This window comes from Temnothorax curvispinosus, unplaced genomic scaffold (genome assembly GCF_003070985.1).
Source record: "Temnothorax curvispinosus isolate PA1 unplaced genomic scaffold, ASM307098v1 QBEX01008285.1, whole genome shotgun sequence".
NCBI classification, from domain to species: domain Eukaryota; kingdom Metazoa; phylum Arthropoda; class Insecta; order Hymenoptera; family Formicidae; genus Temnothorax; species Temnothorax curvispinosus.
The window spans coordinates 26858-46125 of record NW_020218065.1 but is presented as its reverse complement, the minus strand read 5'-3'; the positions used below and the strand labels follow the sequence as shown (position 1 = coordinate 46125).

Sequence of the window (19268 nt, the reverse complement as noted above, 5' to 3'; positions counted from 1 at the left end):
ACAGCTTGTCTTCTCACGACATTAATAAATTCTATTTTGCATAATTAAAGTAATTTTAACTACATAAAAGATAACAAAATATTTTTAAACCGTGTCGTTATGTAAAATAAAGATGAAAGCACACACGTGCCTCATATTTTATTTATACCCATGCATCAGAATTTTTTGAAAATCAATATTTTAATTTTTAACTGAATTTTCAATTTTCTGCAAAAGCGAATCTTTATCAAATTTTGGAACAAAACTGAACATTATCGATACTCATCGATATAGAAATATTCATGTTTATTTCACATATAAAATTTGTGCTGGTCTTGTAGAAAATAATGATTTCCTCTTTACATTTGTCACGTTTTCGTTCTCGTTTAACTTATTCATTTTCATTGTCACTTTCCTCGTCCGATTTCTGGATTCTAATCTTCTGTGTCTACAAATACCTCCATGCTCACTTTTCGTAGAACACTTAATCGTCCACACACAAACACTTATTTGACGATTAACTATGTAGTCTAATCGCTATGCAACTAACGCTGTGTGTCTTAATCTATTAAAAAGTATCTGAGTAAGCCTATTTTCTACGTTTGAAAAGTGGGGTATTATGGCACACGATTGATCGATGGATCAGTAAAAGGCGGGATAAATCACGATCGCGTCGTTTATATACGGGTTATTTTTATAGCGAATTACCCCAGTTTACTCGTCTGGCAAGTAATCGATGTCACGATCTTTGGAATGTCGGTTTAACCCTGCAATAGAGTACAGTCATGCGGTTGCGTAATACTGTTCTACGTTCCCGTGGATCCTGCAAGTGCGTTTCAACGCTAAGCTCGGCAGCGAGCGATCCCTCGCCAAGTGTAAAATCACATTATATAAAAATAGACAGTGGAATGAACGCGACTGGTGCGGGTGAGTTAGAACCCACTTGCAGAACCACGTGATTCTACGTTATTTTATCTAATCGGCACTTATAAAAATGCAGTCGTATCTCTTCTGTCCTATGTGAAAACGTTATATAATCTACGTACACTAATTACACGAAATATCTAAAATAAAGATCACTTAATCACAATCAATACCCTGTTTTTTTTTGGTACGGTAACCTATACTTATGTTCTACAAGCATTACTCTTTATTATTTTGATAATCGACGACAAAATCGTCGAATTTCGCGAAGATAATAAACAAACGAGGTAAATGATGTAAAAAAAATTAAAATTTTCCAGTCTCAATTGTAAATTCGTAGATATACGTATAAAAAAATTATTTATCCTTAAAACTCTATTACCCTGTATTCATTTCGTTAAATCTAATATATAAGTTATTCCGAAATTATCGAGTAATTTACCTGCCACTTGACTTTACGAAACGCGTTTGCATAATACATTTGTACCAAACTATGAGCAAAATATAGCAAATCCGTCGTATTAATATATTCGATTTAAAAAAAGCGGAAAAAAAGTTTCGCGATATGTTACCGTCTGCTATTTTGGCAGACTGAAACAGTCGTACATTCAGATAATGGAAATACCATTCGAGTCGGTAAATATATAATCAAAGGTAGAAACGCGCCGATGTTAAATCCCGATTTTACAAAAACGATATATCCATATATTTCAATAGATTTTCCCTGTATAGAAAATTCTTTTCCGTTTGTAAAAAAAAATCAGTAAAATAAAAATACCTTGAATAAATAAAATCGTATTTTCAATTTCCATCTTTTGTGCGATAAAATTTAGCATGTGAGAGATATAATAACGCGATGGTAAAAGCATCAGAAGTCCGCAAATTCGCGATCACGTTCTCACTGCGAGAAATGCCAGAATTATGATGCGGAAACAACGCGACGCCTCGTTCCAGATTCTTGCCCGGAATCACGACTGCCGATTCCTTAAATCAATCGCCTCGCTAATCTGAAGTTCATGCGCGCACGTGGCATTCTATATGAGATCGAAAATCGTAGTTCGCGCGAACGTTTTCGTGACGATTAACTGCTTCCGCTCTGAACGCCATTTTATGCGGAGAGCAATGCGCATCGTAAAACAGTGCGAGAAAAATGCGATTCGATATGAACTATTAATAACACAGCGCTTTCTAATAATCCGCGACATTACAATAAATAATCGTAACGGAATATTAGATAGCATTTTTGCCTTAATATTCGTTAATCGTAAATTGTTCTTACGCAATGTAGCACCTCATCATCGTGTTATTTTTATCTCGACTCTCTCTTTCTCCTTTTTTCTGTTTTATACAACGCATTTTCCTCCGCACGAGCGCAAAAGCTGTTATTTCTTGTAGCTTTCTCACCGCGTAGAAGTAGAACGGGCGATGATAAGATAGGAGGACTTCGCTTCGGCTCGACAGGGAAACAACAAAAGAAAAATTGGTTGTGTGAGAGAAACTTAGGAGGGGCTGAGCATGGTATATCTCTCCTGCTGGACGATAGAGAAAAGGCAAGTACAATAAAAAAAGATATATATATGTATATATAGCGCAGGAGAGACAGTCTTTAATCCCGAACTGGCTGAACGACGAGCAATTAGTTGTAGGTAAATAAATATTCTGGACCACCCACCTTGCTTCTGCTGGGATCATCGAGAACCCTATAAAGAAAGAGACGCGAGAGATCCCGTTTTCGCGCGCGCAGCAGCGAGAATTCTGCCGAGCGCCCATTTGGGGCCAGCGTTAGACCTGTGTCACACAAGATCCATCACGATCACCGGAAACGATACACGAGAGCATCACGCGTTGTTACGTGTTGCTCTCACGAGGAGACGCGGCTCGAATGAACGGAGACGACGGGAAATTGTACGAGATTTTGTGAGCCCGTATTTTTGGAAAAAAAAAACTATCGCCACACGAAAGCCTCCTTATGTGATGTGATTGACTGTTATCAACAATTAATCAGCATTGTTTATAAATGTCTATTGTTACTTGTCTGAGGCTTAATTAAATAAATTCAGATTCACTGAAAGAATAATTTAATTGTATTGTATATAATCTGCGAAGAAATGATCGATTAGGATTAGATTCGCAGATCTGATTATTATAAGATCAATGATATCCTCACGCGAAGAATCATTCCGTCGACTCTATTCATTCGACGGCGCGTCTCTACTAAAATCGCGATATAGGAACTATTCCTCCGATCGGAATGTATCGACGTGAACAAAAAAAAAGAAAGGAAAAAAAAACCAAGGAACCTTTGTCCCTTCTCTGTGTGGCTATATACGTGACTATTTGTTTTTTGGCTTGGTCGTGGTGTGTGGCGGCTGTTGGAAAGACTTTTAAATAAATACGTTATCTCGAGAATGTTTCTCTCGCGCGATACTGAAGTGATACTGATGTTCCGCGCGCTCGCAACAAGACGAGGAGCGCGGGAGCCCGTCATTGTCATCATTGTCGTTGCCTGACTGGTCGTTGCCTTCAGGAGAAGCCGTGACAGTTCTCACGGATCTCGAAGTAGAGATTCAGCAGTGCCGGCTCCGGCACGTCATGGAAGCACCTACCCTCGGGCCACTGTACGCACACTGCAACAGATAAAAAAACAGACGGATCTTTACATCTGGTGTTTCTCCAATAACAACTAAAAAAAAAAAGCAATCACGCGGAGAATTTTACCCCGCGGTTAATACAGCGTTTTGTAATTCATTACGCGAGAACCTTTACTGATAAAGCCACCACATTTGTCGCACGACCGGCGAAGATAATTAATGGAGTATTTAGCGGTGTTCGCAATTACCTGACGTAACACGGTAACGGAACGTATATAGGGCAGATGGTTATTTGAATTAAGCCGAAAATACCCTGTCACCGTTAATAGTTTGCCAGTTTAAGAACGTAGTTATATCGATGCGCAATATATTTCACCGTAAAGAAAAATAATACAATCGATATAGTATAATTTCGCGCGCGACCTCGTTAGGATCTAAATTATTATGTAACTATCTCGTTTACTTAAACAAGAACTGTTATTACATTCTGAATTATTGTGTGACTATCTCATTTCCTTTAAAAACAGAATTGTGTGAACTTAATGATACAGCGTGTAAAGTTTGTAAAAAAAATTTGCTCGATTAATATCAATTTGAATTAATATCAAATTACGCAAGGTAATTTTGTGCGAACAATTATCCCTTATAGCAGCTGTGATTAAAACGCTCGTTCTTATTCTCCACAAAGCTACACTAATAATCGCTGGGCGTGGTTGATTGATTGCCACTAGGTTTTTAGGGTTGCGCCACAAGCTCATTCTTCCCACGAGCGTAAATTCCTTGTGAAATTCTTTCCCCGGAGAGAAGATTTCTCCGTGGTAAATTACCCGTATGGTTAAAATGAGAAAAAGAGAGATATCCACATTAATGTCAAAAAAGAGGTGGAAGGAAGTTTAAATAAATTCTGAGACAGAGTAAAATCGATCAATCTTAAATTTTGCCGTTTCATTAACAAAAACACACACAGTAACGTTTGTTAATGTAACAGATTAATAAATATTCTGTTACATTAACAATTGTATTTGAGCAACTATATTCGTATAGAAATAACGTATCTCTTTTTACGCGAAATATTGATTTCGTCAGGACAGCATAAATTTACTATTGTATTACGGAACGATACATTTTTAAAAACAAGTCTTCGTGATAAACGATGAATACCTAATACGGATAGAAAATGGATTTTATATCTCCGAAGAGGTAACCAGTCTCTTTTTGCGTAATTGGCCGCGGGAATTATGTAACAAGAAGATTGGTTCTATCGAGAATGGCCGCGAACTATCGACGGCGCACTCCTCGTCTTATAAAACTCGAGATTGCAATTTTCTTTCTCGAGACGCGGTGCGGGTGCGCTGCACGCTTCGATTTTGTTCCCGGGAGATGAATAAGGCGGGGACGAGTGAAGTTTGATGCCGAGCGCGTGATTTATGGGGCACTTTTTTTCCAAGATTATGCGCATAAAGATGCTTTAAAATCAAATCAGTTTTTACGGAACACGGAAAAATATGCGCCTGCACGAATCGCAAAATTTCCACTTTCATAATGTCCTATAATAACGCTCGTTGATGAGAGGCGAGATCACGCGAGAATTTACGAGTTTTACCGGCGTGTTCGTTCGTGTTCTACGCGCATCAATTATAAGGTATTTTGATTGAAATCCATTTGCAATTAATTGGTAACTTAATGCCTTCGTACAGTAAATTGCGAAACGGCTCGGTATCTCAGTACACGGTGTATCAGAGAAATCAATAACTATTCATTATTGTATCTGATGAACAAACAAATAAAACAGTGTATTTGACTCAATGCAGAGTGTGCCAAGTGTGAGAGGTGTTTGAGTTGGCTAATATAATAATAGCGCATAAAACATCTCGCGCAATCATAGCTTTAATTTCGCCCTACTCTAATTTTTACACACGAGCTTTCAGAACATTGCATATTACCACGATCGGTCCAGCGATCGGTCGCAGCAGCGCATTAATGACATGTGATCTATATGCGCGTAATGGGGCGCGATTTCGCATACGCCCAGCGTCCATGGCTCTGACGGACGTGAATACCAGCGGCGGGATTGATCGCGCGATTGCGTGCCACGCGGCTGTATCTCTGGCAAAGCAGTAATGAAACGGAAGGTGGCGAATTACTCGCCCTTCGCCCTTGCCCCCCTCTCCCGCCCCGACTACGATTCCCAACGGGGTAGGTCGGCCCGGTATCGCGTCGGGGATGACCCGTAAACGGGATGCCGGATGCGGTCACTCGGGTGTCCTAGCGCGAGCGTGCATATCTCGCGTCGGGATTTAACCCCGATTTTTGTTTCAGTTTCGACGAAGCACGCGCCGATGTAACGCGATAAAAGCGGAAACGAGCAATCGGGATGGCGGATCCCTGATAACGACTCGCCTTTGGAGGCACAATAACGAGGCGGGCACGTAAAACGCTTAATTGCCGAGGTTGCTGCGCACCTAAAATCGTGAAATCCAAATTTGCGTGAATTTCAACGATTGAATTTTATTTCATAAAATAAGAGCCATTTGCGTAATGGTAAATTTCGTAACTGAACTATATTTCACGGAGGCGTTTAGATTATAATCGTGGGAGTTGTAAATATAAAACTTGCACTTTTATTTTTAATAAAAAACGCGATGTCCTTGATTAAAATTTTGCGAAATATTTTATATTTTATGCTATTAAATCTAACTTGCATACTACACTCTTTGAAATAAAAATTTGTTTAATCATGATAAAATATTTTAACATATTTACGAGCGAACTTCTGTTAAAATAATTCTAATTACGCTTATATGTATTACATTAGACTTAGAAAATACAATGTTTAATTTTATGAGAACATGACCTGTGAGAAATTAATTGAAATTGAAATGCAAAGTTTCTGAGAAAATATTGTTGCGCAAGCGACATAATATATTCCAACCAAATAAAAAAAGAAATAGATAGAACATTGTTCTTTTAAATTCAAACATAAATCTTATTATGTGTTATTTTGCCGCCGGAAATTATTTCTTCTTTGATTTCGCATATAAATGGTGCGGCAGAGTTCATCATTATACGAGAAAATACAGAGAAGATAAGTATAATAAAAACAAAAATGTAGCACGAGAGGTAAAAGCTAAAAATAGAGATAAACACATATTAAATATCTCTTGCATAATAATTTCAATACTGTGAAATGGCTTCATCGAAGTCTCACATAAATACAATTTAATTGTACCAAATGGTGAAAGAAAGTGGACTGTATAGAATAATAAAAGAAAAATGCCAAAAAAATTATTTCTCTCTCGGCTATACTAATTTTAGGAATTAATCAGTGTATATATTTAGATAGTGTTTACGCAAAGAATTCAACAATGCAGAAAATAGGTAGCTTCGTCTTGCAACAGGCACGTTCGTTTACTCACGCTCGTATGCTTACCGCACCGTTGGGTGCCTGCTCATTTATATGTACGTAGCTACTTGGGGCAAAGGTGTAATTGCATTTTGCGGAATGGCTGTTGCGAAGATATCTACAACTTCGCCCTATCTCCGTACCGGTTTTCGGCGACATTCGCACACATGTATGCGTATAATGCGATTTCCCTTGATATTTCGGTATATCAGGTCAGAGCGCATCTTTAGACATGACGCGAGACCCGTGAAAATAGATGCGTACCGTCGCTCTTCCGTCATACTCCTCTACAAGGCCCGATTTCTTCGTAGCCCGCCCGGATTTATTTATCGAGCACGGTCGCGGCGGACAATAGTGCACGCTTTGCATAAAACTTATAGGATCTCGCGAACCGGCGTATCGAAAATATATCATGCAAATATTACGCAAACACGTTATGCGGTGGTGCGTGAAATTCCGCCCCCGTCCACGACCGCCCGGTTCCCCTTTTGTACGCTTTTCGTCCGTTCCGCGAATTTCTCGCGCGAAAATGCTGGCGCGCATATAAAACACGTTGTAATTCCATTAAACCCCGCTTCCGGTATTAACCGCCGGTACGGCCATGGCGGCCTGGCTCCGCGATGGGAATAAAAATAAAATTTTTTTAATAAAATGAAGCTTCCCACCGACCGCCGACCGAACTTTTTCGTTCCACTTCTCGCGCTTATTTCTTGCCGATGAATTGGCGAATTGCGCCGAGCATCGGGAAAACGAGAACGCAAGGAAGCGAACGGAAAAGTTTTGGAAAAAAGTGCGCGACCCTGCAGTCGCGAAATAATTGCGAGTGATTCTTTTTTTTTTCCTTTCTTTTCGACGGAAATGTTCTTCGTTTTAACTATACCGCCGCTTTGTAAGTACCGTCACAGCTGTAAATCGGATTGTAAAAAGTGTGCGGTGTTAGGTTATAATAATCCCATTATTAAACGAGAAAAAAAAGAGGACGAAAATCTTCTATCTTTAAAGAATGAAAATTTTTTCAGCACCAAATATCTTATATTTCTTATTGGGAGAAAGTAGAACAATATGATAAAGAGGAAAAGGATATTACAAAAATTGTATCGCGAACGCTAAGGTGTTGACATAATAATAGAAACAATGCGGAAAAGGAGATAAAAAAAAGAGAGACACGCAATTTCGAAGAAGACGATTTTAGAAGGAAAAGATTCGCGGGGAAACAAAGTAAAAGCTAACCGAAGGTAAAGTTTCTTACCGCGGAAGTGAGATATTACGTGCGATATCTTGATGCGTTGCACATTCGTTGCAGCGTGCTTTTTCTCGCCGCGGAAAGGAGTATAAGCGAAGGCGAAGGGCAGAGCGCGGTATACGTTCAGAAGAAAAAAAGAGAAGCGTGTAACGCGATTTAAGAGAAACGAGAGAAAGAACGAAGGGTGAGCGCCACGCGAGCGCGAGCAAATGTATGCATGCCACGCGGCGGGGCGTTATTTACGCGACAATTAATGAGCAGCGAGACTTTGCGTAAATTATGGACATCACGTACCGTGAGTACCGGGTGTTCTCACGAAAGCGGCGAGCGGAAGCGCCGTGAAACGCGAGCTGCTGCCAAACGGCGACGGGGAGAAGATAAAGCACAGCAGGGTGAAAATGTCGTGATCCTAAATATTCGCGACGTTTCGTATCATCGAAAAAGTTTCGCCGCTGCCGTTACGATTACGCTACTGCAAATAAAAATGTTAACTCGTTGCTTGACGCGGTAAAATGCGTTAAAATGGTAAAACCTGGGACACACCGGATGTAATCATAACGTAGTGCACATCCAGAAAGACGAGCGTTTTACATTTAAAATTAATTTTTAAACAAAACGCATTTTTTTATTAAAAATTTCAATTGTCATAAAATTAAATCTTTGCTGCGTTTAATGTAGTTGCAGAGACGAATTATTTCAGGCGGACGTTATAAACTTGTCGAACATCGGTAAATTTGGTACCGAGTTAAGAGGATTGAGAGGACCGTGGCATCGTTGCTGAAGAAAAAGTGGGACGAACGGGGGCAAGTATGCAATTTTTATGACTCAGCTTCTGTAAATCCTGTCGATCCGGGATATATATAAGGGTGGAAAAACATGTACCAGGGGTGGAAAAGCTAGTCGGCGGGGTCGCGCGGCGAAACTTGTTCGGGCTCCTTTCAACGTTATTTACACACGTGGCGTATTACGCGGTGAAGGGTGAGGTATGGGAACAAGAAAGAGCCCACATGGCCAGAGGTGAAATAAATTTGCGGTTTTGCACTTGCGAAAACAACGTACTCGGTACATCGCACAGGTTTAATAACTAGAAACAGCTAACCAAAGATATACAGTACTGGTTAAAATTGCCGCTTTACGTCTCAGAACGATAGAAATAGGCTGCATTCGAGGAGCGCGCTATTAGCGCTATTGCATCATTCTGTCTTTATCGTTCATCAGGTGTAAAACAAGGATAGAACAAGCAAATAGCGCTAATAGCGCGCTCCCCGAATCCAGCCATAATCTTGAGATGACGCGGCTATTCACGTTACACTGATAGTTACAGGATAGAGAAACTTGGATCGGTTCTAAAAGTTACTAATTGCAAAAATATTCACAAATTTCTTTTTACGTCACAGGAGGGCAGAAATAACTTATTTTTGAAGGCACATGGTGCCCGAGCGAAAATTATAATGACTATATAATGAAGCGGATTACGAGAGCTATATTTGTCACCCAATAAATTTCTCTATAATTAGAAACGTGTTCTACTTTTACAATGGGGTCGATTCGAGACTGCACGCGTACAATTATGTAATTGTAGACCGTAACATATGTCAACCATTTTTAAATGGTTACCACAAACGCGGAAAATTAATGCAATATGTTACATAAATTATACCGCGTGTAAACTAGATAGATCGAATTAAATGTGTTTACATATATCGAGTTACACGGGGATTGTGCCATACTAATTCCTGTTTCTCTTAAACAAAAACGAGAATAGCATAATGAGAAATCTAATCGCACACACTCTATTCATCTACATCAACTCTAAGATCTGCATAATTATTTTCTTTTTAATATTATCAACATCTGAAAGTGCGCGGTAAAAGTTCATGGAATAAAATTTAAATGTCGCATTTATCATTTATCTCACGTCTCGAACTTTCTACTCGTAGAAGTGCGAGGAATAAGAAAGATTCGTGCGGAGCTCTTTAGAGCGATTAACATTTCTCATCACGCTTAGTGACTTCTCTATTCTTCTTGAATTTAATCACGATGCCTCGCAGCTAAAAAATTCAACAAAGTTACCTTATTACATTTTCACCGATTAAAAGTTAGATGCAAACATTTGAAAAATGTCAAGGCACCGCATTTGCGACAACGCTGCGACGCCGCGGCTATACTGTTGCGATATTGTCAAACGCGAGAGATCTGTCACGAGGCGCGGGGTGTCTCGGCCATTCCACTCCATCGAGAATCGACAGTTGTCGAATCGGTTATTAGAGGCGTCGCAACCACGCGCGCACCTGTACGCGCCAAATGGCCCGAATTGATCTTAACGTCTCTCCGAGCGCGCCCCGAGGGCGCGAGCCTTAGCATTCCGATAATTGCATGTCGCGTGCGTGGGCACAGGATTAAACCTTGCACACACAAGCCGTCACTCGATAGGACGTTGCCACGACGTGGGCGAGAATCAATTCAGTCGCTGGACACGAAGTCCTGTTGATTTGATCGCAATTAAGCCAGGCGAACGCATTGCAACTGCGATATCAAACGCGCAGCGGCCTTATATGTTACATTGAAACTGATAAACTGCAATATGACATGGCACGAATGTTTTGCCGTAATTTTTATTTTAAACAAATTCCTAATCGAATTATTTGAAGAGATTAATTATAAGAAATAACGACGATCTTGATGACGTTGAGATGTCTATTTAAGAAATTTAAGCAAGAAGAATCTAACGATAAATTAAGAGAATGTCTGTTGAAGCTAATTGCACACAACTTACATTTTAAAGATTTAAAAAAAATTTTTTAAAACGCATGAGAAAAATAAAGTTACAAAGTAGTTAATTTGTTGTTTGAGAACTGTTCTGTTCGCGTTTGATTCGAAATCATGTTATAGATGCGGTTATAATTGGAGGTGCCGATAGACGCCGACGTCATTCGGCGTCCTTTGTGAACTCGAGAACCCGCTGACCAGAATTATATTCACGTTAGGAAACACTTGGCAACGCGCGTCCAATCGTTATTACTAGTGCCAATTATTTATAACATCAAAGTCGTGCCGCTTCGACCCGCGATGTAGAGGTCAACGTAAATCTCGGTTAATCTTCTTAAAGATTCATACGTAATACATAGAAGAGTTGTGAAAAAAATAATAAAGATCAGTCGTCTCTAACAAAAAGTTGTAAACACTTATTATCAATGTCATTTATTATTAAAGTTTTACTGTCGTTACGATGTATTATTTTCTCATTTCTTGGTATTATCTCCTTTGTGTTAAAATATTCCTTAATTCATAACGTTATATATAAACTTTTTAATCAGTCATAAACAGATGTCTAGAGTTCTGTTTTAACTTTATTGTACAATGCTTTAGCGCATTCGGTACTTGACAATTAATTACTTTTGTTAACTAATCACTTTGTGAAACCCATGTAATTTTACAAATATCCCATAAGTATAGTTTTAGAGAATTTTGCAAAGCTTTTAGGTATTAAGTGTGACCTAGAGATATCTGGCAGACTGAAGGACTTCATAGTGTAATCAGCGGAGAGCCTATTTGAGCAGTAACCGGTTACGTAATACCACATATTTGCAACGTGTTCTCTTCGCAGCTGGTGGTCCGTCAGATAATCCGGATTAAGCCGCAATTTAAATCGGGCCGTACGACCGGACCGAGGTTAGATTTAGTTTAAAATCCAGTTCTCTGGCATTACGCGTGTCGCGCTCATAATGGACGTGAGCACAGTACAAAATATGTCTAATTTATCGAAATTATTTTGCACGACATGTTTATTAAAGAGTCAGCCCGAATTCTATAAATTTCTTTTACAAACGTGAATAATTAATTATTTAAATTCCATTATTGATTCGGAGCGAAGAGTAAGTTGTTTTCTACAATGTTTTGTTCGATAAATAAAACATTGTAGAAAGCAGCTTACTCTTTTTACGCTCAAGATTTTCTATGCAAATGTGTACATACATTTTTCCGATACTGAATTTGAATTTTAGATTCACATAGCTAAACCAAATATTCTTGAAACGAAAAATATATATAGAACATATGTGTAAGTGTATATGTGTAACCATGTAGAATATTTTTGTTCGCCTACATTGAGCAAATTTCCCATTGCGATGCACGGAAGAGAAGTGTAAAAGAAAATCGCAGAATTTAAAACGCCCTGCGAAGCTTTCCTTCGTCTTATTCCGTAATAAGAGAAGACTTTTGCATCTTTACATCGACGAAGTCAGTGAATGTATTATAGAAAATGTATATTTCTCGCGCAATATTCTTCGGGAAAATACGCTCGACGTTTGTACAGCATAGATCGTGTATGATAGAAATGATATACGAGCTATATTTTTTTATTATTTCATACGGTAGACCGCCGGCCCCTGTGTGCGAGCAATACGCGCGATCGGCTATTTTACGATTCGCTTTCAAAAGCACGGTTGTATTTTTCTAACGAGAGCTTCAGCTATACGTTCCGTAAAACTTCAATTTCACGCATCAAATACCCGCAAGCATAATTCACGTCAATACTATATAATCTGAATATAATCTCACGTTAAGAAAGATAGCTTTCATTTTATTCAAGCGATGCAGAATTTTTCGATTATTAAACTTAACCGCAAGAAAAATGATTTTAAGTTCTAATCAAATTATATCTGCTCAGATTTACGACTCTTCTGCGCAAAATATTTCTACTCCCAATATTTTTACCAATATATAACTCGGTAATATGACGCAGGATGCCCTATATACGATGTTTAAGCTTAAGGTTCTCTAATGGAACCTTGTCATAGCTTGGGGCATTTAAGTTATATCAAGCGACTCGGAAGAAAGCTCCGAGGAGCAAAAGTTATACGGGAAGATAAAAGTAATAAGAAAGTTTCGGCCCACTTACCGTTCGGCACCGTCGGCGGTTTTTTCGTCTGTACCCTCGCTGTTGCGTTGTTCACCTGTCGAATTAAGAAGAAGCAGGTATTAGAATAACCGAATTGTTTCCAAACTATAAGAGATTTCCAACTAACATCGCCCATCATCAGGATCCGCGCGTAGCCACTTTATATACCGAAAAATTATTAAAAATCCTTAAAAAAAGAATCTTTGGATGAGAGTCTCTATGCATGAAATACGAAAAAAACTTTGGAAAATTGCCATCCATCAGCGACCTATTAAATTCAAAAAGTCCGAAACAATAACACGATTTGATTAAAGTTAATTATCGGCAGGAAAACTATGTGGAGGAGCTTCCATTGAAATACTCACGAACGTTGCAATAATTATCCCATTAATGGAACAAATCACGGTCGCGTAAAAGCGATGTTAAGTCATAGAAAATACGCCTGAGTTGAATAAAATGTGAGAAACTTTGGCAATTTCACGGGGCCGCGCGCGCGGATCCTGTAATCAAATATGCATTGTTCGATGCGGAATCGGATTTGCAGAGCGCAATTTGCAGCTCTGCGGCTCTGACTTTATTCATCGTGAAATTGTAATTTCGGTTCAAAATGCGATAATCATACATATTCCTGCATCGAACAAGCGAATTATGAGTAATGTTTAATAAAAGATTAAAAATTACGTAGGCGATTGCACGTTATTTTCCTCTGATTGCTTTTCTTTAACGCGACCTGTTTCAATTATATTCACGTATCAAATTCGACGAATGGTGATCATTGTTTCACGCTATATTGGTTACATAAATTGCGTATGTCGTATGTTGTATGTACGTACACAACGATAGGTGCTTAAAACGTGCAAACGCTACACAAATTTTCACTTGAATTGGGAGATTTTTTCTGCCATTCAATTTTGGCCTTTGATACGTAAATTTGCAATCAAGCATGTATCAAACAAATCAATTTATCAATTTAAAAAATAATTCAGGAATTGCGACTTTGACGAAACGTACATTCAAAAAAGAAAAAAAAATTGTTATCAAATTCACGTATCAATTATAATATAACTATTTCAAAATACGTCCGAATTCAAGGAATATTCTTAACATTAATAAACATATAGATAACAATATATAAAAATCTCTTTTCAAAGCAAAAGAGAATTTTCTCTTTTACAGTTTCTAACTTCCAAAATAAAGAAAAAATATTGTTCGATGTATATGATAAATTGAACGAGAAACTTGAAATAAATAGTTTTTCCGCACAAAGGTATTCGAATGATAAATGTACATCAGATATATTTTACACGTTATATATATTTTTGGAATTGGATTGAAACCTATCGCAACTTTATTTTCAGAGAACAGAAAGATACCATTTACTAAATTTGGCGTTGGCATTATTTCAGAAGTTAGAAACTGCAAAATTCTTCGCGGTCGACGAATTTAACGCTCTAGTAACGATCGACGATATATTATCCGACAATGCCTGGCATTATGTAACTTACGTTTATTTGTCGCTTTCTAATAAGCATTACAATGTTGCATACGATTGGCGTATCGATCCGTGAGCTAAATATCGACAATAAAACGATTTTAGTCGCACCGCGTATACCGTAACTAATACAACGGCCGCGTACAATACACGCTTAAATAGCGTGCGAACAATTCTCGCGTTTAATCTCGTCGACTCGCAAAGAGAGCTTTACATGCGCGTCAATTGTTGAGAGAGGAAGAGAGAGAGAGAGCAGAGCGAAGGAGCACGACGACGTGGTTAAATAAAAGTCAAACATGTCGACGGGCGCAACTAATTTGTTTTATTATGCGCTTTACGAATATCAGTTTCGCGGGACAGTTTAATGAAAGTAATAAAAAAAAAAGAAACCGATTGCTCTTTCGCATCTGTCGGGTTTCCTACGCCCTCTCTCTCTTTCTCTCTCTTTACTTCCCAACGTAACCGAGAAAACAATGGCACAAGCCTTCCGTCGATTTCCGATTATTTCAATTTCGCTCAAGTACCTTCGCGTCTGGCAAAAAGAGACGAGTTTCCGGGTGGATCGCGACTTGTTTCTCGTTCTTTATCGAACGCTTCGCTTACCATGGGTTCTTCTGCTTTGCTTTTTGTATCCTCCACCTACCTATCTAACAACCAGCCGCCCGCCTTCTCGTTTTCCTGTCCCACTTTGCGCCCACTTCAGCGGGGATACTATCGAGACACAAAGGATCTGCGATATCATACCGTACGGTACGGCATCGCGACGTTTCTACGTTCGAAGCGTGGTACGAAAACGTATGTCGATCCAGCACAAATGTTTCCCGACAGCCGTGGCCAAATAACATTCGGTTGATCTTTGAATTTCTTAGCGATATACCTTATTTACTCGAGCAGTTTTCCATCGTAAATAAAATAAAATTTTGCTATTTATGAAGATTTAATTATTATAACAAATAAGTATTTTAATAACGTTAAAATAAATAAGTTAGAGTATATATTGTTTAGGATACATATAAAAATAAAAGTTGTAATAATTACTTGCTCAGCATAATGTGTGTAATGCAATTTATGAGATGTGTTAATATTATTCGTCAATCAAATTTTTGTGTCAATCTATCTGTTCTTTCTAAATGACCCCATCATAATTTCGCTTCTTGAAAGATCTTCCACGAAACGTAATTTTCCTGCGCGATCGTAATCGAGAGGTAACGGTGAATTAAAATTATCTATCGCGCCTCCTTCTCGAATTCGCGGTAGTCAAAACGCATCTTGAGCGTTCGTGTATTGACTCTCACGAGGATTGCGAGTTACGGAGTTTATTCAGGCCAATCACGCCCGGCCTGGCGCGGTGCATCGTCGAGCAATTTGCATTTTACGATCTTGTTTCCGGTAACGAAGGTTTGGTAGTTACCGTACATCTCGCGTCACAGGTAGTGCATGGCTAAACGAACATTATTGGAAAGTTGAGGCTGAACGGTAGAGTCGGATGAAGATACAAAAGTTTTCGCGCTACGTAACGCGGTGTCCTCATCATTCATTTAGAGTAGAAAATTCCAAAAATAATACGTGATAAAAATTGTAAAATATTTAAGTTATTGTTATAGTTACAGAATTTTTTTTTAACCTATATCAATCCATAAAAATGTCCAAAAAAAAATGCATCTGAATTTTCTATGTAAATTTTTTTTCAATTCAGTTTTTGCCAGCGTCTAGTTTACCACTGTGCACGATGCTGCAAAACGTAACGTTGCAAAAATCGCGTTCGACTACACTTTAACGAACAAACAAATAAGCGAAGCACGAACCGACGGAAATGTTCGAATCGCGTGAATCGATTTACGTCGATAATAAACAAGCGTGACGACGCGTAAGCCACCTTGTTTCTGTCAAACAATTGCGGCACGCTGGCGAATTTTTGTTTGCGCGTGTCGCGCGCTCGCGAATCAGTGTATTGCATTCAACAGAGTTCAGTCGATGGAAAGTACCGCGAATGATGTATAACCCGAGTCAACCGATTGTTTTGCAAATTATACCTGCTGATATTAATGATACCAAGCTGACACCAACGCAACGGGCAATTTAAATTTTGGGTGTTATCACTTGTATTCCTTTATGCGCACTTTGGCAAAACGCTATATGTAATATTGTTGATCCGAAATTATACGGATTGTAACAATAATGCGAGACAATAAAATAAAATCGCGGTTAAATAATTTTTCTGATATTCCCTCGAAACGCAGATATAAATTGCGAGATTCGAATTATTGTTTAGCGATCATAAAATGGGCCAATATTTCTGTTGAGCTATTATTTTTAATAACGCGGTTAATTCTGGCGCATTAAGCTCGATTCAATTGAGGCCGAGAATAGACATATACGTATACACACGTATATAAGCGCATCGAATAAAATTCAGCGATCGAGATAAAAGTATAAAAGATCGATATCTCCATATATCACATTCTCGCCCTTGGTGAATCTTATCGGCGTACACCGAGGAAGGCTCTAAAGAGACAGTCACGGTCTTACGTGACTTTATTGATTCGGCAAGGAAAAAATTATGGATGCAGGCCACTGAATAACATGCAAACGACAGGATTGCAGCGAAAAAGTGCATCGACGGCCTTGTTATGCCACTATCTGTATAGCGTGAAGTATACCGCCTAAAATTATACGTAAATCAATATTACAGGTTTTTCCTCAGAACGTCCTCTGGTCAACGTTATCACATATTTAATCTCAAATGCTGCTTTATGTTCACATTATGTGCAATTTTTACAGTAGAAGACTATAAAATTGTGAGTTACGCAAGCATATTTAACATTAAGTGGCGATAACAATAAATTGCAATACTATCTCAGCAACAATTATTGTAACAGTAATTATAATCGCTAATTAAACCTGCGCAATAACCTGTGCAACGAAAACATATTTCTTGATAATAAATAGGATAATGCAAGAAAGAGATTTATTCTTTAGATAAATATTTCTTTTCAAAATTTTTAAGAAAAAAAAAGATCTCTCCTAGCTTAATGAAATACCATTTACTTCTATCCCGCATAATATCACCATCGAACGGTGCAATTGGCTACGGGCGGCAGACCGATGAAGGCAAAATGGTCGCATTAATCAAGACCCGTACAAGGACGATCGGCATTCGAAGGATTTAACAATCGACGCGATTCTCGCCGGCAACTCCTGCCCGGAGAATCTACGTTTCCCGAGCACTTATCTTGTTCCTAGGGGCCACGGGGGAAGGGGGGAGGTTCGAGAGAGAGAAGGCTCGATCCGGACTTAGGAGTTACCTTCGAGGCCGGCGGCCAGTCGAATAAGCGAAATGGCACTTTGGAAATTTCGAGCAGCCTCGCTTGTTCGCTTTCGACGAGCGGACATCTGCATAAATTTGACTTGCTAAGGCCGAAAACTCGACCAGCGGCAGACTGCGGGGCTGACCGTTCGAGGGGGTGGCATAGGGTAAAGTAACCTGTCGTTAATACCGGAAGCGATGTACGTAACCTATGACCACCCGACGTCGTCGCTTCCACCGGGTCGTGTTGGGATCGTGCGGCGAAAATGTACGAGGTAATCGAAGTCCTACTTCTCTCCCGCTTCCCATCCCTCTATTGGTCATCTTGCTTGCTTACTAACCCGATACCCGTGCTACACCCGTGACCCTAATGGAGGAGAACTGGCTCCTTCACCGTGCTTGGTCATTCGCGTTATCAGCTGAAGACTTTCCCGCCGCCGACGTCTTTTAATCCCGCTTGCAATCTTCTAATCCGTTACGGGATTCTCACGAGTATTTTCCGAGCTGCTACTTGCTTGCGCAGCATTTTAACTGGGTATACATGATGCACTTTGCAGGATTATGCGAAAAATATACGGATATTTAAGATTTCTCCTTGTTTCAACAAATACGATTCGAATTTTACCTTCGAGATGGATTTTTGCAGTGATGAAGAAACAGACGCGAAGAATAAAATAATTTATAATTGCAGTTGAATGGATATTGTTGCAAAATTGTAAGCTCCTACATCAAATATAACGGAAAGAGAAAGATGGGTTCTTCTTTATATTGCTTAAACATGCGGCGCGATTATAATTTCAAGAAATTCGTTACGTTGTTTATACACAGTCTCTTCCTTTAGGTCTTCATCGCGGTTGAATTTTCAATGAGTTATAAAATGGTGGCCGTGGAAATGCTTCTTTCCAATTCTGTTCACGGAACCTTGTATGAATTTTTCATGCGCGATTTAATCGCCGATTCGTCGATCTGCCTTTGCTAGTGCTATGTTTGCACGTTACTGCGAAAAGGATCGTACCCTCCGGCATCGTCGTCGTCGTCGTCGTCGTTGTGGTCGTCGTTGACCTAGAATGTCGACTACTCCTTTGCATCTTCAGGAAGAGCTTTTTCCGACCCCTTACCGTCGTTTCGCCAAGGCCAAGCTCGTTATATCACATTCATGTCGCGCGTGCAGCAACCATAATTTTCGATCTTTCACAACGTCGATGTGTGCATGAGCTCTTCGAGTCTTAAAAATGTTCATCTTGCCTTGCGTATCGTTCATCGCGCGATCGTAAGCGCAAAAAATTCGACACGGATGATATAATTCACAAGGATACTGTAAATGTTATCCCTTGCGTAAGTGATCCATTTATTTTTCCTGGTTATGTAAATTGTAGTACATACATAATGTTCACGTGAAAGCATTATTTGACGATTATGTCGGAGTAAT

The 19268-nt window shown here is 39.2% G+C and overlaps 1 protein-coding gene across 1 annotated transcript in view; it reads right to left on the bottom strand.

The window, feature by feature from the left end:
- Positions 1-270: 270 nt before the first annotated feature.
- Positions 271-19268, bottom strand: part of LOC112457793 (RNA binding protein fox-1 homolog 2-like) — a gene marked incomplete at its 5' end in the record, with an annotated part of 45337 nt that continues 26339 nt past the window's right edge. Inside the window, 2 exons of the mRNA XM_025021028.1 lie at positions 271-3530; positions 13041-13095. Of these exons, the coding sequence (XP_024876796.1) occupies positions 3427-3530; positions 13041-13095 (159 nt within the window). The remainder of the gene's footprint in view (positions 3531-13040; positions 13096-19268) is intronic.